Source organism: Chanodichthys erythropterus, chromosome 13 (genome assembly GCF_024489055.1).
Source record: "Chanodichthys erythropterus isolate Z2021 chromosome 13, ASM2448905v1, whole genome shotgun sequence".
NCBI lineage: Eukaryota > Metazoa > Chordata > Actinopteri > Cypriniformes > Xenocyprididae > Chanodichthys > Chanodichthys erythropterus.
In genome coordinates, this window is record NC_090233.1 from 50,819,415 (window position 1) to 50,845,566 (window position 26,152).

General features: G+C 39.1%; 1 protein-coding gene across 2 annotated transcripts; it reads left to right on the plus strand.

Moving 5' to 3' along the window:
- Positions 1-89: 89 nt before the first annotated feature.
- asgr1c.1 (asialoglycoprotein receptor 1c, tandem duplicate 1) lies at positions 90-25,830 on the plus strand. Of its 2 annotated transcripts, XM_067407480.1 has the most exons (17): positions 90-227; positions 1,085-1,171; positions 1,351-1,446; positions 11,300-11,395; positions 11,557-11,652; positions 11,769-11,876; positions 15,954-16,046; positions 16,148-16,237; positions 16,327-16,425; positions 22,279-22,371; positions 22,572-22,652; positions 22,743-22,841; positions 23,005-23,097; positions 23,358-23,417; positions 23,725-23,876; positions 23,968-24,077; positions 25,492-25,830. In XM_067407480.1, exons 1-17 carry the CDS (start codon positions 161-163, stop codon positions 25,637-25,639), a joined length of 1,668 nt encoding a protein of 555 aa, XP_067263581.1. In that variant the 5' UTR covers positions 90-160; the 3' UTR covers positions 25,640-25,830. The 2 variants fall into 2 exon arrangements, with proteins under 2 accessions (XP_067263581.1, XP_067263582.1); XM_067407481.1 differs by lacking the exons at positions 16,327-16,425; positions 22,279-22,371; positions 22,572-22,652.
- The last annotated feature ends 322 nt before the right edge of the window (positions 25,831-26,152 follow it).

Consider the following 26,152-nt stretch of genomic DNA (forward strand, 5'->3'; position numbering starts at 1 on the left):
TGACAGTGAATCCATCTATTCTTTGGAATGAGGAACTGAAAGTGCTGTGATTTTATACACAAGTATACTTATACTGTCATTCCAGGGGCTGTTTTAATTGGGATTATTAATAAAGGAGGTGTTTTGGATCCTCTCTGGAAGCAAGTAACTGCAAAAGTTAATGGAAATGAACATGGAATATGAACGGATGGACATAGAATGTGAACGGAAGATGACATTTACTAAAGGTTTGCTTTGATATTATATTGTATTTGATACAGAAAGAAGTGTTTGTGTTGAATATGAGAGAAAGAGCTTTAGTTAGTTGTACAACTACCTTTAATGCCTGGTAACACTTTATAATCACTTTCATTTATAAAGTTAACAGACTTTTTATACATTTTATAATGCTTAAAGAAATAGACATTCAAATTCAATTCAAATCAGAATTATACTTGATTCATTCATTCATATTATGAATGTACATGAACTATTGATCTGAACATTGAGGCTAATGTTTGTTAATGACTTACTGTGTGATCCTAGATTTTTTTTTGATGCCAACATTTTGAACAAAGTTCAAAGGAACATGGATATAAAATATATTTTAATGCTTTCACGTTCTCTCACAAAAGTTTTGCATTCCCCGAAAAACTTTGTGTTAGATCCCAAGCCTTTGAGTTCCCTTGCAAAAACCTTTGAGTTCACCCGAGAAACTTTGCGTTCGCTATATTTATATTGCTATATTTATATTGCTATGGTAATGATTAATTGTAAAGATACTAATTAAATTGTAAGCTTTAGAGTTCATCCTACAATAACTGAATGATGCAGTCATGAAGTGTTTCACAAAACACTTTTCTGATCATATACACATCACATTTATGCATTTGGCAGACGCTTTTATCCACATTGCATTGAAGATACACATTTTTATCAGTTCTTGCTTTCCCTGGGAGCTGAACCCATGATCTTAGTGTTGCTTGTGCCGTGTGCTACTGTTTGATCAACAGGAAGGCTGTATCGCTTTAAAGGCTGATGCAAAAATGAATCAGAACTAAAATAAAATAAAATTTTATTTCTCATGGCGTGTTGTTTTCTGCAGGTCGTCCGTGTAGCAGAAAAACTGGAATCTTTGTGCTTCTAGGAACAGTCTGCATGATTATTTTCATGATCATGACCTCTGTCATCCGTGAGTGGATTAAACAACATACTTAAATGTGTTATGTAATCAAATAATTGAAATTAGAAAGTGAGTTAGAAACTGTAATGCAAAAATATAATATTTAATTATACATAAATGGTAGTGGTATGCATTTATACAGCCTTTAAATTATGCTGATTACAAAAAGAGTTTATTTTCATACACAGTTTTTCATCAACAAAGAACATTCTCAGAGCTGGAGAGTTGGATGAACGTTCATAGTTCCAATCAAACTTCAGTCAAACCTGATCTTCAGATCACAGGTGAGAACTTAAACAGAGATATTTTATCAAGCACTGCACTCCATTGCATTGACCATTGATTAGTGTCTTGGTCTTTTCCTTGATTATAATTTCACTTTTTTTACATTAGTTAGTGTGTAATGTTGCTGTTTGAGCATAAACAACATCTGCAAAGTTACGACACTCAAAGTTCAATGCAAAGGGAGATATTTTCTTCGCTTTTTAAGGACTACAACAAACGGCTGGTAGAGAGCTTGTAAAAGTCTCTCCACCATCAATGTTGACTCCGGTTTGAACAATGTAAGGCTGAACACCGTTACTGACAATCCTCATTTGGGTTCCGTGAGATTGTCCAGCTTTGTTGTTGTTGAGCAACGCAAGCTGTTAAAGCTCCACCCTCTTCTGGAAAGGGGGCCGGAGGCAGCATCTCATTTGCATTTAAAGGGACACACACAAAAACGGCGTGTTTTTGCTCACAAATTTGACAAGCTATAATAAATGATCTGTGGGGTATTCTGAGCTGAAACTTTACAGATACATCTGGGGACACCAGAGACTTATATTACATCTTAATATAGGCATAATAGGTCCCCTTTAACTTAAGAAAAAGTGTCTTTGATTTTCTCTCTCTCTCTCTCTCTCGTGCACATGCGTGAATGTTTGCTGAGTGAGTGAGCTGGAAATTGTGTGTGGTGAGCTTGAGCTTCGTTAAGCGTGAGTGATTCTTTTTTTGTGGTTGCTGTGTCTAGAATAACCATTCTTTCTTTTTCTATCACTTTTTTCTATCTTCTTTCTTTCTCTCGGTGTTTGATCTAGTGGTGTTTGTGTGTTGATCCGGGCCGCATGCTACCTGTATTCGGGAAAGCATGGCGGCCCCAGATTCACAGGTTTTGAGTACAATCACGCGGCATCATGCAGTGAAGGTGGTGTCTGCGGTGAGTGTGGAGGATTGTTGTATGGCAATAGGCGAAGTTGTGGGCAATGAATGTATTTTGTCAGCATCAAAAATGAATAATCCTATTTCTAAACACTATTGACAAAGCAAATGAGCTAGTTGAACAGGGGACTACTACTGATGGTTTATTTACGCCTGTTCTCCCTCTATCGATGCCATCTAAGAAGGTAACGCTTTCTAATGTTCCTTCATTTATCAGTGATGAGTTATTAATTTGGTCCCTTTCCCGTCATGGTAAGTTGGTGTAACAAAGTTCAAAGTTCTTAGGGAAGGAAGAGGACAGGGTCGGCTTTGACTGCTGACTGAGGCTTTATTCAGAATATTCAATCTCCAACAGTCTGTGCATCAGCACATACAACAGAAACAATGTCACAAAAATAACTTTCACTCCAGTGCAAACGTTCCAAAATGGCTTCAGGCCCCCCTGAAGCAATGGCCCGCCACATAGAGCAGCCTTCACCTGGGTAAAGGCCTGCTGGCACGGCTCCGTCCACTGGACCATATCTGGTGCCTCCTTTTTATTAAGATCAGTCAAGGGGCTGGTGAGGTCCGAATAATTAGGCACAAACCTTCTATAATATCCCACCAGCCCGAGGAACTGTCTTACCTCCTTTTTGGTCTTGGGGCACGGACAGGTCGCAATTGCTGCCGTCTTGTCAATTTGGGGACGCACCTGTCCATGTCCCAAGTGGAAGCCCAGATACCTTACTTCCACGCGCCCAATCGCACACTTCTTCGGGTTGGCTGTAAGTCTCAGCAATCTCAAGATGGCCCTCAGATGCTGCATATGCCGCTGCCAGTCATTACTAAAGATGATAATATCATCCAAATAGGCAGCAGCATATGCACCATGGAGCCGTAAAATCTTATCCATGAGTCACTGAAAGGTGGCCGGTGCCCCAAACAGCCCAAACGGAAGTGTCTTTGGTTAATGGCGACAAGGGGATCTGCCAATATCCCTTCGTTAAGTCCAATGTCGAGTAAAAGGGAGACGTACCGAGCCGATCAAGCAGTTCGTCCACCCGTGGCATTGGATATGCGTTGAACTTCGACACAGCATTCACCTTGCGGTAATCCACACAGAACCACACTGAGCCGTCCGTTTTAGGAACCAAAACTATCGGGCTCGCCCAGTTACTGCTGGATTCTTCTATTACCCCCATTTCAAGCATTGCTCCTAATTCTGCCTGAACTACCTTTTTCTTGTGTTCAGGCAATCTATATGGCCGGTTGCGAATCACCACGCCCGGCTCTGTCTCAATGTGGTGCTGAATGAGGTTAGTACGGCCCGGTAGGGGAGAAAACACGTCAGCAAACTCTGCTTGTAACATAGTCAAATCAGTGAGCTGGGAGAACGAGAGGTGATCTCCCCCTGGGGCCAGAGCAAGGGGTTGTTTTTTATATTCGCCTCCGGCCCGAGATCATCCTCTCTGCTAATCACCGTCGCCAGCATCACTGATTCTGCCTCATTCCATTTTTTCAGGAGATTGAGGTGGTAAATTTGACGTGCTCCTCTCCTATCAGATCGTATTACCTCATAATTGAGCACGCCAATTTGCCGTGTAACCTCAAATGGTCCTTGCCACTTTGCAAGTAATTTTGAACTTGAAGTGGGGAGCAATACAAGCACTTTATCTCCCGGTGAAAATTTGCGCAAATTAGTCCCCCTGTCATACAGCTGGCTCTGTCTGTCGTGGGCTTGTAACAAATTCTATTTACGAATCATGGATTTAAGCGTGCGGTTAAAACGTTTGACCAGCCCGTCCGTTTGTGGGTGAAAGACGCTGGTACAAATTGATTTAACACCCAATAATTCGTAAAGTTTGCGTAACATAAACGCCGTGCCTTGATCAGTGAGGATTTCTTTCGGAATCCCCTCTCGGGAGATTAGACTAAACAGTGCATCCGCAACACTCTTAGCGGAAATGTTGCAGAGAGCCACTGCCTCGGGATATCGTGTTGCATAATCCACAATGACTAATGCAAAACGATGCCCTCTCGCTGATCGCTCTAATGGCCTGATGAGGTCCATACCAATTCTCTCGAAGGGGACCTGCATTAATGGAAGGGGGCGCAAAGGCGCTTTTGGAGCGGCCTGTGGGTTCACCAGATGACATTCATGACGCGCACCACCTGCGCACATTCTCGTGGATTCTCATGGATGCTTGGAAAAGCATTTCCCTGCGGCTCCTTGGAACTAACAACTGGGTTGTATCTTCCTTTGTCTGAGTATTTTTTATGATCGCGAAATACGGATAAGTCAGCGGACGTCCAGGCTGGAGAGGCTGACCGTCGATGGTACTGACCTTTTCAAAGGCATGTTTTAGCATTTCATCCTGAGACTGCTCCAGGGGAAAGTCAACGCGCTTCGAAAGAATAAGTCTCCCGATTTCACTCTGTTCCCCTGAAGCTGTACTAATTGGTCCCCGGTCAGTCTCTCCCACCTGCACTCGAGCATCCCCATCCGGCGCAGTTTTTCCCCAAGAGGCATCAGAGCATAAACAACCCAATAATTTAATAAACGCTGGCCAATTTGTTCCCAGAATTATCGGATGCCGGAGGTGCGGGTTAACTGCCACCTCAACATTATGCTTTTGTCCCCTGAATTGAATAATAACTGGCACTATAGGATATTCCACCACATCCCCGTGCACACACCGCACCCTAACCATGCGGCTTGTATCCAATGCCCCAGATGAAATCAGGCTTTGATGAAGCGAGGTTTGGTTACATCCTGAATCCACCAAAGCCTGATAGGTACCCCCCCTTGATACTCACAGGTATTTGGTACCAGCCAGCTTGACCAGGGGCAGCCTGCGGGTCGTCCGGGACCCGGATCATTGTCCCAACCTCCATCACTGGACACCTATCCACAAAATGCTCCAGGTCCCCGCAATGCCAAGAGGCCGGCCCAGACCTGCCCGCCGCTCTCGTGGCAGAGAGTGGGGTAAACGGTTAGCGTGGAGAGAGGGGAGAAGCAGGAGCGGGGTCCGGCCCGGCAGCAGTCAGGCGGGGCTCTCGGACCGGTGAAGTAACCCTGGTTAGGGGAGGGACACGAGGAGGGCCGGGCAGACGGGACCTGGGTAGAGGGATAGATCTAGAGAGAGGAAGGGGGAAGAGAGGGAGAGAGAGAGATAGATGGTAGAGGTTCGCTGACCCCTGGGCACGCCACCATGTGGTCCTCCTTGAAGTGGATGGCGTGAAGTCCAGCGACGTGGGACAGTGGCACTGGACCCACTCGGCCGAGTGATAAATTGCTCCAGTACCACCCGATTGATGACTTGCTCCACGTCGCCTCCCTCAGCTGTTGGGCCATCACGATGGGCCGACCAGACTCACCCAGTTCCAGGGAGCGGAAACGTTGACGGTGTTGCTCTGGGGTCTGGCCGACCCGCTGGGGTGCTTCCGGGTCGTCGTGTGGTTCCATTTTATTTAATGGCAGGTGGGTGGGCACAGCGTGTTGTCCGGTCGATCCAGCTCCGGAACCTCTCGCAGTCCTCCTGCTGGGCTTGGAGGATGGCCTGGAAGCGGCGCTCCTGATCCGTTCTTAAGTCCAGCAGGGCTTGATGTTGGTCTTGATGTAAGACTGCGAGGGATGAGATAATGTCCGCAAACTGCTTGGCGGAGGTCAACTGCATGGTGGTGGCTCCCTTCTTCCTTCCCGGGTTTCGGCACCAGTGTAACGAAATTCAAAGTTCTTAGGGAAGGAAGAGGACAGGGTCGGCTTTGACTGCTGACTGAGGCTTTATTCAGAATATTCAATCTCCAACAGAAGTCTGTGCATCAGCACATAGAACAGCAACAATGTCACAAAAATAACTTTCACTCCAGTGCAAACGTTCCAAAACGGCTTCAGGCTCTGTCAGTCAGCAGACCTTCTCTCTCTCAATCACTCCTGCTTCTCCTGGTGTTTTATCCTGTCTCCACGCCAATTATTGAAACAAGAGACAGGTGTTCGTTATTTTTCGTTTAACCCACTCACTCACCATGCGTCTCCCGACTCTCTCTCCAGCTGCAGACTTCGCTGAACCACGCCCCCCCTCGCCACAGTTGGTTTCTCCAATTAAAAAGATCCCGATTGGATGTGATTCTCCATTGTTAAAACATGTTGTTTCTTTAGACGTTTTGTCTATATGATTGTAAAAGATGACGCTGAACTGGATCTTCCGTTCAAATTCTGTATAGATGATTTTGACTCTGTTGTATTTGCAACAACTGGAAAAATGAAGTGTTTTGGTTGCGTTAAAGTGGGACATTTAGTCCGTGATTGCCTTGAGAAAAAAGCCAGTAACTGAGCAAAATTTGAATGCTGAATTTACCCGCGACCAATCAACCTCTGGTAGTCCGTGCAGAGCTGGACGTGAACATGGTGGAACAGGCCGAAGAGGATCGAATTGAGATTGAGCAGATTGCAGCCTGGCGCGCTGAACCTGAGCTGGTTGCGGCCGAGCTGCAAGGGGTTATTCAGGCCCAATCTGAGATCATCGAAACAAAGACATTTAACAAAATGACAGATGATGCAAGGCCCGCGGGTTCTGCTGAAGTATTTGAGAATGATGCCATTTTCATGGATGCAGAACAGACAAAGTTTAAAGTACCTTTAAAGCGAAAGAAGAGAGATAATACTTGTGATTCAAGACTTGCAAAGAAAACAGACATAGTTGAATGTGAAGAAGACCAGGGTGAGTCAGAGAGCGACAGTGAATCAGATTCCAGCGTCTCCCTTTCACAGAGTGAATGTGTGAGTCGTAGTTATGATATGGATGATATTAAACTATTTCTTAAATCAACGAAAAACAGAAGAGGTGTACGAGTAAATGAATATTTTCCTGACATTAAACAATTTATTGAAAAGACAAGGGGTTTGATGGCTGAAGGCTTCTTTACCAATAAGGAAGTATATAGGTTAAAGAAGTTGGTGAGAAAACTCAATATTGAAATAAGCAATGATGGTGGTGAAAAGAGTTAATTTGATAATATTCAGTGGCTTGCTTGTACTGTTTTTTCTCTTACCTCTTATGGGTGAAGTTAGTGTTGCTGCAGTGAATGTGAATGGAGCTAGAGATGTGAGAAAATGAGTTATGCTATATGATTTTTTTCAAGCAGAAAATAATAGATATTGTTTTTCTTCAAGAAACTCACAGCGATTTAAAGAATGCTGAAGATTGGTCAAGGGAATGGGACTGTATCTCTATTTTAAGTCACAATACTGCTGTTAGTGGAGGTGTTGCCATCTTATTTTCGAAAAGTTTTAAGCCAGTTTCCTATGATGTTGAAGAGATTATAAAGGGCAGACTTTTAAAGGTTAAAGCTCTTTTTGAAATTCATGTTTTAGTTTTTAGTTGTATTTATGTTCCTACCTCAGGAGTTGAAAGAATGTTGTTTTTAAGTACCCTTAATTCAACTTAACATAATTGTAATGGTGAAGAGTTTTTGTTTCTGAGGGGTGATTTTAATTGTACAGAGAAAAATCTTGATCAGAATCACACTGAACCCCATCATTAAAACACATGAGTTGTGTGACATATGGAGACATTTTAATGGCAATCTAAGACAATATACTTGGTCTCATACTCGTGACAATGCTCTATCGTTGGCTAGGTTGGATAGGTTTTACGGTTTTAAACACCATTGTGGTATTTTTAGCAAGTGTTTTATTGTCCCTGTTAGTTTTTCTGATCACAGTATGGTGTGCTGTTCTTTTATTTTAAATTCAATTAAACCAAGTAGTGCGTACTGGCATTTCAATAGTACTCTGCTTAATGATAAAAATGTTAAAGAAACTTTTACGTATTTTTAGGAAACTTTTAGAGCTACAAAGAACTCTTTCCAAAATTTAAGACAGTGGTGGGATTTTGGCAAGGTGCAAATTAAACAATTCTGTAAACAGTACGCTCAAAACGTCACAGCACAGTTATCAAGATCAATGAAAACTTTGGAGACATCAATAGTCAAACTTCAAGAGTTAGCTGATTCAGCTGAGGGGAATAATGTTTTGGAGGGTCTGTCACTGAAAAAAACTCAGCTTAGTGATCTTTTAGGAGTAAAGGTGCAAGGAGCACTGGTTCGGTCCCGGTTTCAGAATATTGACCAATATTCTGCTCCAACTAATGGATATATTGACCAATGGAATATTGACCAATGGATGCTCCAACTAAATTTTTCTTTAATTTGGAAATAAAGAATGGTCAAAAACATTTTATTCGCGGACTGCATTCCGAATCAGGCACATTATTATCTGATCCTATTGACATTAGAAAGAAAGCAGTTTGTTTTTACGAAAAGCTGTACAGATGTGAATGTGTTGCAGAATCTGACATTGAAAATGTCTTTTTTGAAAGCTTGACACAGGTGTCTGACAAAGCCAATGAGAAACTCAGTAGGGCTTTGAGCCTGGACGAGTTGTACAAGGTCCTTCAGGGCATGGAGGCTGGGAAGGCTCCTGGCATCGACGGTCTCCCAGTAGACTTTTATAAGTCTTTCTGGACTGTGTTGGGGAATGATTTGCTCATGGTGCTCAGAGAAAGCTTGGCTGAAGGGCGGCTGCCACTGAGCTGCCGCAGAGCTGTCCTTACACTCCTCCCAAAAAAGGAGACCTGACAAATATTAAGAATTTGTGCCCTGTGTCGCTTCTCTGCACAGATAACAAACTGCTCTATAAAACTCTGTCAAACAGAATAGCAGAAGTAATGGAGCAAGTTATTGCATACCTGGTAGGTCTATTTTCGATAACATTTCTTTAGTGTGGGATATCCTGGATGTTTCCAAGCTGTTTAATTTAGACTGTGCCTTGATCTCTTTGGATCAAGAAAAAGCATTTGATCGAGTTGAAAATAATTTCCTGTGGAAAACTTTAGCAGCCTTTGGGTTTTGCCAAGATTTTGTAGAAATGATTAAGATGCTGTATACTGATATCGAGAGTGTGCTGAAAGTGAACAGTGGCTTATGCACTCATTTTAAGGTAGGTAGAGGTGTTAGGAAAGGATGTTCGTTGTCGGGAATGATTTATGCATTAGCCACAGAACCGTTGTTGCAAAAGATAAGAGTTCTTTTGAATGGTTTAAATATACCTGGTATTAACTGTAATATTCATTTGTCAGCTTATGCTGATGATGTAGTTGTAATGGTTAACAGTCAAAAAGACATGGACATTTTAAAAAAAATACTTGAAGATTATAATGTTTGATCTTCTGCTAAGATAAATTGGAAGTGAAGCCTTATTGTGTGGAAAGGGGATGGAAGAGAAGCTAAGACTTCCTGACGGGTTGCTTTGTTGTAAAGGGGCTTTAAATATTTGGGGGTTTATTTAGGAGATGAAGTTACTGTGCAGAAAAACTGGAAAGGAATTGTCGAAAAGGTTAAAGGTCAATTAGACAAATGGAAATGGTTGGCTCCAAACATGTCTTATAAAGGGCGTACTTTAGTTATAAATAATTGAATTGCATCTTCTCTCTGGCACAAATTGGCCTATATGGATCCACCTTCAAAACTGATGACTGAAATTCATCAGTTTTAAAGCTTTATTAGTGGACTTTTTTTGGGATAAATTACACTGGATTACTCAGAGCATCTTGTTCTTGTGTAAAGAAGAAGGTGGACAGGGGCTGATGAACTTGCAAAGTCGAACAGCAACTTTCCATCTGCAGTTTATACAAAGACTTCTTTCGGGACCAAGTGACTGTGGTTGGAGGGCTGCTGCATGTGCGATTTTACGGACTCTTGGAGGCTTACAGTTGGACAAATATCTTTTCTTTTTGGACCCCTGAGACTGGATATTCTCAGATTGCCAATCTTTTATTGCAATCTTTTTAAAGTATAGAGTCTTTTTAATCTTCAAAGGACACCATGTATGGAATCAGTCTTCTGGTTGTTAAACGACCCCATGGTACATGGAGCCCGTTTGGATATTTCCACTGTTGACCGTATTGTTCCTGGACTTAATAATTTGCTGTGTAAATCAAGGATCACCACTTTGGGTCTTCTGTTGAATGTGGCTGGTCCTAACTTCTCGAACACTGAACAAGTAGCTTCCTATCTGGGTGTTTTTTCAACCCACAAAATTGCTCATCTGATGGTAAAGTGGCAATCTGTTCTTACAATCGAGGAGAGGCAATTATTGACAGACTACTGCACAGGAGTAAAGGCTCCTAATGCTAAAGACCCTTTTCCAACCATTTACTTGTCTCCCAAACTAGATGATTGTGTGGGATTGTTTTTAAAAGCTGGAAAATCTTTGAGTGTAGATTTCTTCTCAGTTACAGGGGAAATGTTAAAGCTGAATGGAGAGTTTTGTATAAGCTACCATTATCAAAGCGAGTAGGGGACATACAGTGAAGGGTTCTCCATGGAGCAATTGCTGTTAATGCTTTTATTTCTGTTTTAAATCCTGAGGTAACCTCTGAATGTCCTTTTTGTTTTAATAGAGAAACTGTTTTTCATGCTTTTATGGAGTGTTCTAGACTAAAGCCCTTATTTACTGTATTAAGTAATCTTTTTGACTGTTTTAATGAAATATTTTCCATGGAAGCTTTTATTTTGGGTATCAAATACGTACAGAAAAGACATGTTACGTGTCAGTTACTGAATTTAATTTTGGGTCAAGCTAAGTTAGCTATTTACTCAAGTAGAAAAAACAGGATTGAACAGAAGCCTGGACAAAATGTTACGGTTTTCTTCTCTTGTAAAGTCTAGAGTGTTGATTGATTTTAATTTCTACAAGGCTATGGATGATCTTATGTCTTTTGAACTAAAATGGTGTAGCAAAGGAGCATTGTGCTCCTTGTTTGAAGATTGTTGAATTGTTTTTTTGCACATTTCCTGTAATTTTCACTTTTCGAGATTATTTATATTTTGTAAACTGTGTTTTGGTGAAATTGTAATAAAGAACTTTTTAAATTCAATTCTCTCTCTCTCTTTCAGAAGTTCAAGTAAAGAATATTGAGACCTTGATGAGCAATCTTGCCTCTTCATTGAGTTCGGTCTCATCCAAACAAGAGGAAAACCAGAAAAAGCTGGGTGAGATTACAATTTTGTATTATTAGGTACTGTACCTTTAAATCCTCATTCACAACACATGAATGTGATTATTGTAATTGAATATTTTTTTTTTTCCTACCAGGACACAACTGTGGATTTCTGACTGTAAAATCAGAACTTGTTTTACTTCTTTTTCACAGAGCGTGAGCAGGGTCTGTCGCACACTGAAGTGAAGAGTTTGATGAACAGTTTGAGTTCTGCTGTATCAGCGCTGGCATCCAAACTGAATGATGCAGGTCTGCAAATCCTATCATTTAAAACAGACAACCATAAGAAATATTTTTAAGGGCAAACTCTCATATTCTTGATTGTTTATCAATCAAATATATATACATTTTTTTTCCTTTCACAGTTGGCAACCAGGAGCAGAAACAGACTGAAACACAAAAAATATTAGACAATTTGAAATCAGCTGTTACTTCTCTACAATCTGATCAACAAGACAAGCAACGTGACTTTGGTAAGACAGATGCACAAAATTAATATGAATTTAACATTTATTAATGAATTGATAAGACTTTATAGTGAACATAATTACCTTGTTATGCTTTCTTTTAAAATATCTCCTATAACATTAACTGTATCTGGTTATGAGTGGATGCATGTGTGCTCAGAAAGCTGAATCCTAAATTGGGCCGCATTCAAATATCAGCATGTTTTCTGTCTTATTGGACACATTAACACTCAATATACACTGTTCAAAAAAATTAAAGGAACACTTTGAAAACACATCAGATCTCAATGAGGAAAAATATCATGCTGGATATCTATACTGATATGGACTGGGTAATATGTTAGGAATGAAAGGATGCCACATCTTTGATGGAAATGAAAATTATCAACCTACAGAGGACTGAATTCAAAGACACCCCAAAATCAAAGTGAAAAAATTATGCAACTCAAAATGGTACTCAGTAGTTTGTATGGCCCCCACGTGCTTGTATGCATTCCTGACAATGTCGGGCATGCTCCTAATGAGACAACGGATGGTGCAGAGGTATTTCCTCCCAGATCTGGACCAGGGCAACACTGAGCTCCTGGACAGTCTGAGGTGCAACCTGGTGGCATCGGATGGACGAAACATAATGTCCCAGAGGTGTTCTATTGGATTTAGGTCAGGCGAGCGTGGGGGCCATTCAGTGGTATCAATACCTTCATCCTCCAGGAAATGCCTGCATACTCTCGCCACATGAGGCTGGGCATTGTCATGCACCAGGAGGAACCCAGGACCCACTGCACCAGCGTAGGGTCTGACAATGAGTCCAAAGATTTCATCCCGATACCTAATGGCAGTCAGGGTGCCATTGTCTAGCCTGTAGAGCTCTGTGCGTCCCTCCATGGAAAATGCCTCCCCGGACTATTACTGACCCACCACCAAACCGGTCATGATGAATGATGTTACAGGCAGCATAACATTCTCCATGGCTTCTCCAGACCATTTCACATCTGTCACGTGCGCAGAGCGAACCTGCTCTCATCTGTGAAAAGCTCAGGGCACCAGTGGCGGACCTGCCAATTCTGGTGTTCAATGGCAAATGCCAATTGAGTTCCATGGTGCTGGGCAGTGAACACAGGGCCCACTAGGGGACGTCGGGCCCTCAGGCCACCCTCATGAAGTCTGTTTCTGATTGTTTGGTCAGAGACATTAACACCAGTGGCCTGCTGGAGGTCATTCTGTAGGGCTCTGGCAGTGCTCATCCTGTTCCTCCTAGCACAAAAGAGCAGATACCGGTCCTGCTGATAGGTTAAGGACCTTCTACGGCCCTGTCCAGCTCTCCTAGAGTAAATGCTTGTCTCCTGAAATCTCCTCCATGCTCTTGAGACGCATGCTCTCTTCCATGTGCCGGGAGGCACAGGAAACCTTCTGGCAATGGCACATATTGATGTGCCATCCCGGAGGAGTTGGACTGCCTGTGCAACCTCTGTAGGGTCCAGGTATCGTCTCACGCTACCAGTAGTGACACTGACCCTAGCCAAATGCAAAACTAGTGAAAAACAGTCGGAAAGAAACAGTAGGGAAAAAAATGGCCTCCACATGTAAAACCATTCCTGTTTTGGGGGTCGTCTTATTTTTGCCCATCTAGTGCACCTGTTGTTAATTTCATGAACACCAAAGCAGCTGAAACTCCCCCTCTGCTACTTAACTGTCTAGAATCAATATCCCAGGAGTTTAACACTCGATGGTCATGCCGGCAATACCACCTCATTTTTTTCTTACTAGTGCAAAATACACTCACAAATTTTGGACGTACAAATAAGAGTTACATATTATTAAAACCTGTGGAATATCTTCTTTTATTTGTATACACTACAAAGTGTTGTGCTTTTTGAAAAATAAAGAAAACTAACATGATGCACGAAGTCTATTCTGATAGTCCTCAGAAAATGAACTGTAACTTAGTGAATACTAATCACACAAACATGAGATACATCTAAAGAAAGGTTGAAATGTCAGGTTTTAAATTGAAAACAAATATTCTCTGTTTATGCAATCTGTGTGAAAAGAGAGAGATGTCAGTCAATCGTGAGTCAGATCATTATCCACTAATTCGGCCATGCCCACGGAGCGCACACTCTATTGAAACACAAATTCTGAGGCAATACATGAAACAGAGAGTGAACGCCTGCATCAGATTGGAAAAACGCATCAAGCTTAGTCAGATTCATGTACATCGTTTTGAGACACATTGAGGAATAATTCTGGAAGAATTTGCCTCAGAGGAAGAGCACTTTCAATTTCATTTCAATCGAGGATCAACTTGATGATTGTGAAACGTTTTTTTTATTCTTAAGTTCTTTATTCTAATCACAATATAGTGTATCTGAATCTTAAACCGCAAAAAGACAGTTTAAATATGAATCCTGCAAGTTTTGTGTGTCTCAGTGTGAATTAGGGACACGCAGTTTCGTTTACTACACATAACTTACATTAGTAAATTGCCATATTGGCTATTCCCAAACTATATTGCTATACTGAGATGAGTGAAATTGACTAAAATACATAATATATACTAAAACAAAATGTGTTATCAATGTATTAAACTGCACATTAACATTTAGGTTCTATAATATAACAAATATAATATAAAATGCCATAGAGTTAATATGAATATTTAGACCATTTGCATCACAGAAATACATTGTATTTTAAAGTAAAACCATTATTTTAAGTTTTAATAATAGTTCACAGTATCATAGTTTTTTTCTGTATTTTTGATCAAATAGATGCAGGCTTGATGAGCATGAGACTTCTTTCAAAAACATTATAAATAGTAATTCATCCAATCTTTTGACTGGTACTGTAATTTAAAAAATAGGCCTATACAAAATTTTCACATCTTGTCATTAATATGTTTATAAGCAACTGAAAAAAGCACAAATATCAGAGCATGTCAAAACTACTCCAGGACCCCAAAACAGCCTCAGACCCCAGAAGGTTAAATGACTTGATGCTATTCTCTGATTAAAAAGTGTTCCTTTAATTTTTTTGAGCAGTGTATATTTCCAAGGAATTTCAATTGCAAGGAAAGTGCAAAAAGTACAAAGAGAATTTAACATATTTCATCTGTTAACCTTAGTTAAATTTGTTAGTTAGCATGAACAAACAATGAACAATACTTCTAAAGCATGTATTCATTTTAATTAATGTTAATCATTGTTAACAATAAAATAGCATGAATATGAATATTTTTATTAAGTAGCATAAAAGATGAAGTAAGCGATTTCTGAGAAACGCTGCTAAAAGTGGATTGGACAGAGCACCACAACACACTTGTAGCCAATCAGCATTAGAGGGCATGTCCACTCATGATGAGGGAGGAGAGAGAGTGAGCAAGAGGGAGATTTGAAGAAAGACTGTAGAAAGAGAGATGGCTGAGAGACATTACAAAAGAGAAAAGCTCAGAGGAATATCACTAAAAAAAGAGGGTTATGATCAGGCTAGAGCTTTAGGACCCGCGTTAACATTAGAGACATTAGAGAGCGTGAAGGCCTGAAAATGGATGCAGAGGTTGCATTGTTTCTGCTCCATCCATGAGTAACATTGGTTTTGCTGGTTCACAGAACCAAGATATGCTGTTGTTGCTGTTAGCTTTAGTAACAGGACGGTTTTGAGTGTCATTGTTTGTCTGGAACTGCTGTGCTGCTGGTGACTAACAATGAACTCTTGCTTGTATATACTCTTCTTGTGTACTGCATATTAGTTTAATTAGGATATTTAAGTAGCTTTTATAAACGTATACTAGAAAAAAACATCACTTGTGTGCATCTTGAGACAAAACAGTGGCACTGACATATTTTAAGATATGTCAGTACAAGTTACTTTCAGTTAAAACAGCTCAAACATGCATTTTAGTCTAGGACTAGCTTAAGCCTTGTCTGCGAAACTGGGGACTAAAGTTCTTGTCTAAGACAAAACTGTTATGACCAGATGCTGATTATATATTTTTATATTTTCTCATTCACAACGCCATTATTGCTATGCACACAGTGATCTTGCTGATCCAATATATTGTATGGCTTTTGTTTCATGTTAAAGAGTCTCTGTCGAGCTCACTGAGTGAAATGAAGAGTTCGGTGTCAGATCTTAGTTCTTCTGTTTCATCTCTTTCTTCTCAAGTATCAGTCATCAGTGAGTACACTCTACGTTACACAAACAAAACAGCACTCGATTCAATAAGAGTCCAGTAAATGCACACACTCCACCCACACATCTACACTTCTTCTCCACAGTACAGGATGATTCACAAACTGAAGTGAAGAGTTTGATGAACAACTTGAGTTCTGCTGTATCAGCACTGACGGCGCAGCTGAATGATGCAGGTGTCCAAATCTTTTAATAAGTTTCTGTAAATGTTGTCTTCTGTGGATTGAGGAAGTTAAAAAAAAAAAAAAAAAACTTTTTCTCCCAGTTAACAAGCAGGACCAGAAACAGACTGAAACAGAACGATCGCTAGACAGTTTGAAGTCATCCATACAGACTGATCAACACAACAAACAGCGTGACTTTGGTGAGTCAGAAAAAAAACCATCTACTGAGATATTCATAGAAAAATTAATATATCCATTGTTTTTCTATGTAAACACGCTAGACAGACGTGAATGACCATTATGCTCGCATCTCATGTCTTTTGAAGCCCCTTGCACATAAGTATGGAAAGCCAAATGAATCAGAATTTGTGTGCTTTTGACCACCGTATAAATATTAAAACACCGTTTTCATAACGCCGTCAGGTGCTAAGTTAACATCCCAGGTGAAAAAAAAGTACATCTATATAATATACTTAAAGTGCTCTATTTTTGTGTGCTAATTTTGTACTTAATATACTAAAAATTCTTCTTTAGTACTTCTTAAGATCATCTTAAGAACATGTAAGTGTACTCAACTGTGCTATTTTGAGACAGTATGAAATATGAACTAAAATGTGCTTTTAATATACTATCTCTGTATTTAAAAAATGTATTTTAGATACCACTTATAGTGCATTTGAACCCATAGTGTACTACAAGTGGTAGCTAAATATATTTTTTAAACATATTTTCCATTTGTGCTGGTAGATTACAGCAAAACAAACTGCATGCACCCAAACTTCACCTACGACCCATGTCTCTGAATGACAACAGAGGCAAGAGAAGTGATACTTCCTCATGCATAATACTGCAATTATAATCTTGTGCATACTACAGCGCAGTGATTGGATTGAATGAGCTTTAAGTCATGAATAAATGTAGAAACTGATGACGTCAGCATGTTCGACCAGCCCATACTTGGAGCCAACCAGCACTCCGGATCTTGCCGGTAGTACACGATGACGTCAGATTTTGTGACGTTGCTCCGACTTTGCTTTTCAAACCGGAAGACAGAAATCGCTCTGAAAAATGCAAAAATAACTATTTTCAACTTTTAAATGAAATTAATGAGTACCTTTAGTGTTTTCAATAATGTGCAGCCTATACATATCCAGGGTTTCTGCAGGTTTCATCAAATCTAATTTAATGCTTTTTAATAGCAATTTTTTTTATTTTTAATGCCATATATGTCGCTAAATGTCGATAGATGACGTCATGCAGCAATTTGTTTGCTTCTCTGCTGCTCACATAATATATTTTAATACAGCCAAATTGACAATAAAATTGTTTCATCTATATATTTTTCTGTTTTTGTTGTCAGGCTGTATGAAATGGTGACTGAAACACGGCCCATACAGGGCTGGACATTAAGCCTTGTCATTCACTTGTACGAGTTTTTTTTTTTTTTTTTTTTTTTGTGGTGTAAATATAAATTTAAAATTTCTGAAGCAATGTCCTTTCAGAATATTGCAGCTTTGACATATTTAAATCCGCATATTTGTGATAGATTTGTGACTACAACTGCATTAAATAATGTTATGGGATTGTAAGAAATGTTGGGGGGAAATTATACTTTTAAAAAATTTAACTAAACCGCCAGTAGGTGGCATCAAGAAACCATCTTAATAAGCTAGTCATTCATCTAAACGATTTATTCCTATGGCTGATTCATTCAAGAATGAGGCAGTTGTATATGAATGGGTCATTGAATCTTTGGCTCAAAATGCTTCAAATTGCTGAATCATTCAGTAACGAAAACAAGGCTGAGCCTTTTATTCAATACTATTTAGGGTGGATAGGGCAGACAGTATGCACATTGGGATGCAGGGTGAGTGTTGCTACGCTATGGTTCTGCTGTGATCTTTGTTTGAAATTATTTTTGCTGCTAAAATGGAAAAAAAACAGTCAATGTTCCTTCTTAAATGTAAATGACTTAATATTAACTATTTGTTAACGGTTGTTTGAAATCAGTGTCACGTTTTTCATGACGTCGAAAAGAAATGAAGGTTTTTGATGAAAACATTCCAGGATTATTCTCCTTATAGTGGACTTCAATGGCCTTCAGATGGTTGAAGGTCAAAATTACAGTTTCAGTGCAGCTTCAAAGGGCTTTAAATGATACCAGACGAGGAATAAGGGTCTTATCTAGCAAAACAATCGGTCATTTTTGAAACAAAAATACAACTGTATATACTTTATAAACAAAAAATATCGCCTTGAACGCATTTCCTTTTTCTGCATTCTTCAAAGCGCTTACACTGTATGTCAGTGTTTCCCATACATTGACTAGACTGTGGCGGCCCGCCACATTCTAATTTGTCCCGCCACAGTCTCAGAATGAAACGGAAATTAGGTTTGTCGCGATATATAAATTACCGTCTGATGATAATTGCGCTCTTTTATATGGCAAAAGTGGGAGACATAGAGCAAAATAAGTAGACTAGCACCAATTAAGTGTTCGTGTACTATATTCAAAGTCATCTGAAGCCATTCCATAGCTTCATGTGAGGGACAGAAGAAATGTACATCGATACGTTCACGGTCAGAAACTCGTCTTCCCTCCGCAACAGCTTGTCAATCATTCAGCACTCAAACAACGCGTCGCGTTCGGTAACGACAGTCAGCACGGTAAAACTCTCCAATATGATATATTCCCATTATAATACTTGATATGTAGATAAAGAGCTGTGGATTTGCATAAAATGACTTTATCTTGCTGGAGTTTATTGCTGTTTCTGAACGATGTCATCATACTGGCTACAGGATGTCTGTTAGATCGCACAACACAAGGACTATGAATTCGTGTCACACGCACAATAACTGGAATTTAAAAATGAAAGAAACATATGATTAATAAACTTTTAGATGCAGATATACACAGGGATTCTCTTTGTACCGTGAACTTTTCAATGCGCAGCACAACTGCGTGCTCTGACTCGATATTGCTTCAAGCGCATCATTCTGCACCCGGGATGCGCATTAGCGGTTTTTTGCTGCTGTTTTGAAGTGTTTCATATTATCATGGTTTTGCACACTGAAAGATTATTAATTGCCTATTTTGTTCTTTCGTATCTATAGCTTGTTGCCCCATTAAAAAGCTGCACAATACATTTAAAATAAGCGCCTTTTAATGTTACATTAATATAAATACATTTAATTATTTACATATAAATCTAATATAAATTGTTTTTTCATTTCAGAATACAAATAGTAATTTTAAACTTTTTATTAACATTTGGATTTATAAAATTACTGTGCAAAGTTTTTAGGCTAGAATATTTTTTTGCTGCTGAATTATATACTCATCTAGTTTACTTATTTATTTATTGGTCAGCTTATGAATATATTTTTATTCATTTGTTATTTTTCTCTATAATGAGATGGTGTGTTAAGTGCATTCTGGATTAGTTAACAAATCAAAGATACAGGCTCCCACTAATAAATTAATTCAACAAAGGTAACCCCTTTTGCTACATATTTTTAATGGTTTAAATGTGTGCTCTACATGTTTGACTACTTATGAACTATCATTTAGCCTACTATATGTTGTGTACATGACTAATGTGCCCTACCATCACCAATAAATAAATTACTTTTAGAGCACAAAATTGTTTACAAGAGAACAAATTTCTTTATTGATCTAGTTACGTAATTTTGCTCTCAGAATACACCAGATTTATGCATTTAAATTTAAAATGTAATTTCCTCCGGGGGGGGCATGCCCCCGGACCACCCTAGAGGAACCGGTGCCACCCACCACAGTCTCACAAAATCCTGTGGGAAACACTGTATGTCCTACGTCTTTCCTATTCTACTTACGGAACGACCGCGGCGCCAGTTTCGTTTTTTTTCGTAAGTAGAATAGGGAAGGCGTGGGACATACAGCATAAGAGTTTTGAAGAATGCGGAAACCGGAAGTACGTTCAAGGTGATATTTTGGAACAGATATTTTGTATAATTTAAATGGATGAGTTATAAGAAAAAATTCACCCCCCTCAGAGTTGTCAGAGTTGCAAATAATTCAAAATGAAAAGAAATAGGCTACTCTCTTAAAATGTAGGCCTAAATCAAATGAAATGTGCAACTCTGCAGAGATGACGAGAGTCAGCAATGTCAACATCTTCGCAGCCGACACTGAGGCCATCCTTAAAAATATTTTGGTTTGCAGTAACAGTAAAAAAAAAAAAAAAAAAGGGTCGGTAGGTCGGTCTATATATATTTTTTCAAGTTTCAATGTAAAAAAAAAAAAAAAAAAAAGTACAATTTTGGTGATGGTGATTACATAGGTATGAATTTAAACAAATTAGCATATCATGACATCACTGACTGGGTCTTTCAACCTGTGCCTTCGAGGGAAGCCGTGTTTCCACTGTCGGGCCTAAAGCGGGCATGCTAGTGCGTGCCAGGGCCAATCGCATTTCCACTGTCACTTCCGGGGCTTGATCGTGCCTCATCGGGGCTTCCTCGGGGCCAACGGCCCGGGTTTTTCGGCCCGCCGAATACATTGGTTCAAAGCGGGCCAGCTCGGGCTTGAGGAGGGAGTGGGTACGAGCAAAGGCGGAGTTTATCCGTGTGCGGAGACGGAGGCGCCGATGATTACATGTAGGTTACCTAACACCAGCATTAAAGACTTTTAAAATCATTTTAGCTCAAAACTCACTTTCAGACAGCAGCAAGTGTTTTAAATAACTTATGTTTGTGATCCGATGTGGATTCTGATCACCAAGACTATGCGCGCTATTACCATAGTAAACATGGTAAATACGACGGCTTGAAGAAATCAGAGAACTATACGTAGGCTATCACAATCATGTAATTATTTTATCTGTCAGCACGTCTCATCTCTCAACGGGTTGAGACGAAGCGAACGCACCGGCCATAGTTTGACATCCGTTAACTAATAATGTAAACATAGATGGCGGTTTTTATTTAAAAGAAAGAACGTAGCCTTCGTTTGTATGTAGGCCTAGGCTATTTATACATTTACAATACTTACTAAAATATAATTAATATTATTTTATTGCTTTTGTATTAGTTGTTTGAAGAGTAAAAAAAAAATTGGTCAGTCTTAACGCAAATTTACAACCGGCAAGTCGGACGGACTTAAAGCAAAAAAAAATAAAAAATTGAGTCGGTCCTAAATTGACAGGGTCGGTCGGGTTACGGCAAACAAGAATATTTTTAAGGATGGCCTGATTCAGAAAACATTTGTTTATTAATGAACAATTAAAATGTCTCCTTGCTGTTTTTTTGTCACATTCATAATCGTTACTTTTGGCGGTTATTTACGGCAAGCTTTATGCGTGCGCTTGAGTGCTTGAGTCTGATGGTATTATGAAAACAGTGTTTTAATATTTATACAAAAGCACGCAAATTCTGATCATGGCGGAGGAGGCCAGTGCAATTATTTTCCCCTTTTTTTCATTTAAAAAATAGTATCTATATATTCGGCTTTTTGCCTATTTGTATTATTTTTGTTATTGCATCACGTCTCAAAAGCAGGTCTCGAGACCCTCGCATTCTGCGCTGTGCTTTTTTAAAAACCATTCCTGACCGCTGCGTCTCACATTTTTAGATGCAAAGATGCAATCTGTGTGAACGAGCGCGTAAAATTTTAAATTCTTTTAACTGGACACGGCGTCTTAATAACACGCCACTCAAGTGCAAGGTGCTGCAAGAGATGCGAGTGTAACGGTCATCACACGTCCGTCTAGCACGTGCTTACATAGAAAAACAATGGAAAAATAGCGCATTGAAATAGAACAACGCGGCCCCTAACTCGTCCGCACGATTTACTAATTTTTTCCCTCGATTTGCTAAATCATGCACACGATTACATTCATAATACAATATGAATACATATAAGTTTGCACATAATTATAGAATTTCACTTAATATTTGTATTATGCAATTCTATAATTGCTCTGATTAAAAATTACTGTAAACTCCAATATGCACACATTGAACTTTCTGAACCAGTATATAGTATTCATGGCTTCTGTCTTGTGTTGAAGACTCTCTGTCGAGCTCAGTGAGTGACCTGAAGAGTTCAGTCTCAGATCTCACTTCATCTGTCGCATCTCTTTCTTCTCAACTGTCAGTCACCAGTGAGTAGACTCTACATTACATGTGCATCACAGCAGTCTATTACACTACAGTCAGGGAGTGGGGCAGTTTGAAACACCCAAAGAATGCCAAAACAGAGGTATTTAGCAGTCTGAAGTCAACAGGTCGTAGTAATAGCATTACACTATTACAGAAGTACTATATTCAACATCTAAAAGCAACATCTACTTCTTTTTCACAGTGCAACAGCAGGATATGAAGAGTCTGATTGACAGTTTGAATTCTGCAGTATCAAATTTGACATCCAAACTGAATGATGCAGGTGTTGAAATCATTTAATAATCTCACATAATTCTTATTATCTGTGTATTGAGGAAGATAATTATTTTAACTGCAACCTCTTTTCTCTCAGTTAACAAGCAGGACCAGAAACAGACTGAAACAGAACGATCGCTGGACAGTTTGAAGTCATCCATACAGACTGATCAACAGAACAAACAGCGTGACTTCGGTGAGTCAGAAACATAAAAATCAGCTAATATTAGAAGCATGAATACATAAACGTTTGTATGAAGTTATAATCTAATTCAAGCCTGTCTCAATAAAAACATCAGTACACTCCTATGCTCATCTTGCTGATATATCATATTTATGGCTTTCGTCTCATGTTAAAGAGTCTCTGTCGAGCTCATTGAGTGTCCTGAAGAGTTCAGTGTCGGATCTCACTTCATCTGTCGCATCTCTTTCCTCTAAACAACAGACCTCTGGTGAGTTATACATTCACAGTACTCAATAATGCAATTATTGCAATGATATTGCAATATTGTAGTCAATTGAATCTATTGAATGTGTCACTTTTTTATTTGAATAAAGAGATGATTTCAGAAATATAATCATAATTGTTGATTTCATGCATGATCATACTGATATTTTTCTTTATGTCGGAAATAATTGGATTGAAATGAAACTCACAGGACACTGACTGCAGTAAGTCTAACAAGGTCTGATGTGTTTTCTTGTGTTCTAGAGGAGAGAGTCATGAACGCGCTGAAGGATCTGAGATCTAACATGAGCAACAAAACAGCAGGTACTGCATCTACACTCTAATAAAGCTTCCAAAAGGGGATCTTCACAGCAAAGCCATAGAAGAACCATTTTTGGTTCCTCAAAAAATCTTTCAGTCAACATTCTTAAAACAACCATTTTTACATTGTAAAAATCTAAAGAACCATTTGTAAATACCTTTTGTGGAATGGAAAGTTTCCATGGATGTTAAATGATTCTTTATGGAACCATCGATGCCAATAAAGACATTTTATATTAGTGTAGCGCTACTTTGTGGTTAAATGTGCTGTATATTCATTCCTCTCTTTCATACTCTCTGTCTGACACAGACGTCCCTGTAACCTGTAAATCTGGATGGATACCGTACAAAAGCAGCTGTTTCTTGTTCTCTAGTAATAAACTCAACTGGACTCAGGCACGAGATTACTGCAAAACACAGGGCGCGTTACTCCTCAAAATACAAGACGATGATGAGGAGTGGGTGTGTAATGTTCATGGCATGTGCATAACATAGCATTTTCATTTCATTTTCATTTAATTTTTTTTAAACTCAGTTCTTATCTTTCCCCTAGGCATTTTTGAACCATCGTACCATACCAACAGGCTACTGGGTCGGTCTAACGGATCAGACCACAGGCCAGTGGAGATGGGCGGATGACACTCCTTACACCATGAACACAGAGTGAGCTGATTCATGCATTATTCACTTTCTCCCCAGATAAAGAGAGCTTGATTCACAAGAACATTTCTCAGCAAACATGCAGTAAAATAGCATATTTTTACATTTGAATAATATGCATATACCTTTTCGAGGGGAAGTACCTAATTTTGGCCTCAAGATGCATTATACTTACATCCTTAAGTATGACCTAATGACATTTGTCAAATTTGGCAAAGATCATGTTCCAATGAAGCATAGAAATTTTCATTTAAATTGCTGAAGGTTTGGCCAAGATACAACCTCTGAACCAATTTTGGGTTGACCTCGTTAAGTTTGCAACATTATCACTTTTGAACATACATGATTAAAAAAAATCTGTTCAGTCATTTCTGTGTGGCCCGGTCCAAAGATGATCTGAGCCAGTTTTCATAAGAATTGGGCGACATTTGGAGGAGTTGTTAAAAAAGGGAATACTGTACTTTTCAAAATGGCTACTACTTTACCAAACGGAGTCTTAATGTAAGATGTTGAATGTGATCAACATAAAGAGACGAATCAGAAGCATAAAGAGAGAGATTTCATTTTTCTAAAAACGTTTTCTAAAAACCTTTGTGAATTTTTGAACTGGTGGAGGTGCTATAGTGTTTGTCCTAGAGTCTCCAAAATTGGTCAAAATTAATTCATTACCATCTCTCTGATTGTGCCAAATTTCATAATTTTCTCATATTCTGCTCATAGACTCCCATTTGGGAAGAAAAATAATAGTGCAGAAAATGAATGGATACAATAGGGGCTACAGCTCATTTGGGGCTGTTCGTCCACACTGCTGAGAGCGATGTTTAGATGAATATGTAAATATGTGCTGCACGCTTCAATAACAAAATGTCAACACAACAAAAATGACAGCGGTGAGAAAACAGCAGTTCAGAAAGCATCTGATCATTGTGATGTGGATATGTTTGAACCAGCTCTGAGATTTACCGGGATTACGTCGACAGATGAAGTCATTAAAATTACTCTAATAGTTTGATTATAAAGTGTATTTGAGACTATAGACTAAATAGATCTGGCTATGTGAGACTATAAACGGGATGAATCACTTTTCTTTGAATGAAACATTGACATTACAGTACAAAACGGCTCTTTCAGCGTTGTCCTGGACATAACATCTGGAACGCCACTTAAAGTTGGATATTCGGTGTGTGAACTCTGGGGAAAATCGATCAAGCCCGACTTCAGCGAGACGTGTCTAATACAATTCTTACATACTGTATAGTATGCATTAAACAAAATTTTCATCTTTAAATATTTGTTGTTGGTGGTGTTGGGATTAAATGCATAGTATAAAATGAACTTTAGATCAGATGGGTTGCCAGAAAGTTGTTCTATATTCAGATGGAATGGTGTGACATTTGTTCATTGTCATTATTTACAGACGCTGGGATCCCGGGCAGCCAGATGACTGGACAAATCATGGTTTGGGAGAGGAAGGAGAGGACTGTGGGCAGATTTCATATACTGGGAAACTAAATGACTGCCACTGCTCCATGAAATTGAAATACATTTGCAGAGTGCAAATCTGAAACAAAAAAAAAAGCTGTGGTGTAGTGCCATCTAAAATGATAAGGGCATTTGTAATATTTTGCAGTTCTGTACTTTGAACAGTAGTTAGATGTATGGCAGTGTAAAGACAGTGAAAGCAAACCCTTTAAATCCTCTCATGCCCTTGTTTGTGTTTATTTACCATTTAAATTCTAATAAAAACACAAGTAGTTGACTGCTTTTCTGTTGTCCTGTTCTGGAGGGCTCAATCTCTGTTGTTGGGATGCTATGATTTTCTCCAGTATTCAGATTAGATGTTAAGAAATAAACATTATTGTAGCTGAAACTGTAGAGTTATTAGGACATTAATGCTACCAGTTCCTGATAAATTCCTTGTGGGAAACAGTGTTATTTTAGTATGATTAATATATAGTATTTATAAATATTTTTAATGAATTTTTATATTTTTTCGTTTTAATTTTAGTTTAAGTCCTTTTGTTGTGTTTTTGCCAGTTTTATTTATTTTTAAATATGTCTATTTAGTTTTTATTATT

Coding starts and splice junctions, on each gene's coding strand:
- asgr1c.1 (XM_067407480.1), top strand. CDS start 161: ATGGAAATGAACATGGAATATGAACGGATGGACATAGAATGTGAACGG. Junction 16,047..16,147: donor TTCTCAAGTATCAGTCATCA/GTGAGTACACTC, acceptor TCTTCTCCACAG/TACAGGATGATTCACAAACT. Junction 24,078..25,491: donor CCTTACACCATGAACACAGA/GTGAGCTGATTC, acceptor CATTATTTACAG/ACGCTGGGATCCCGGGCAGC.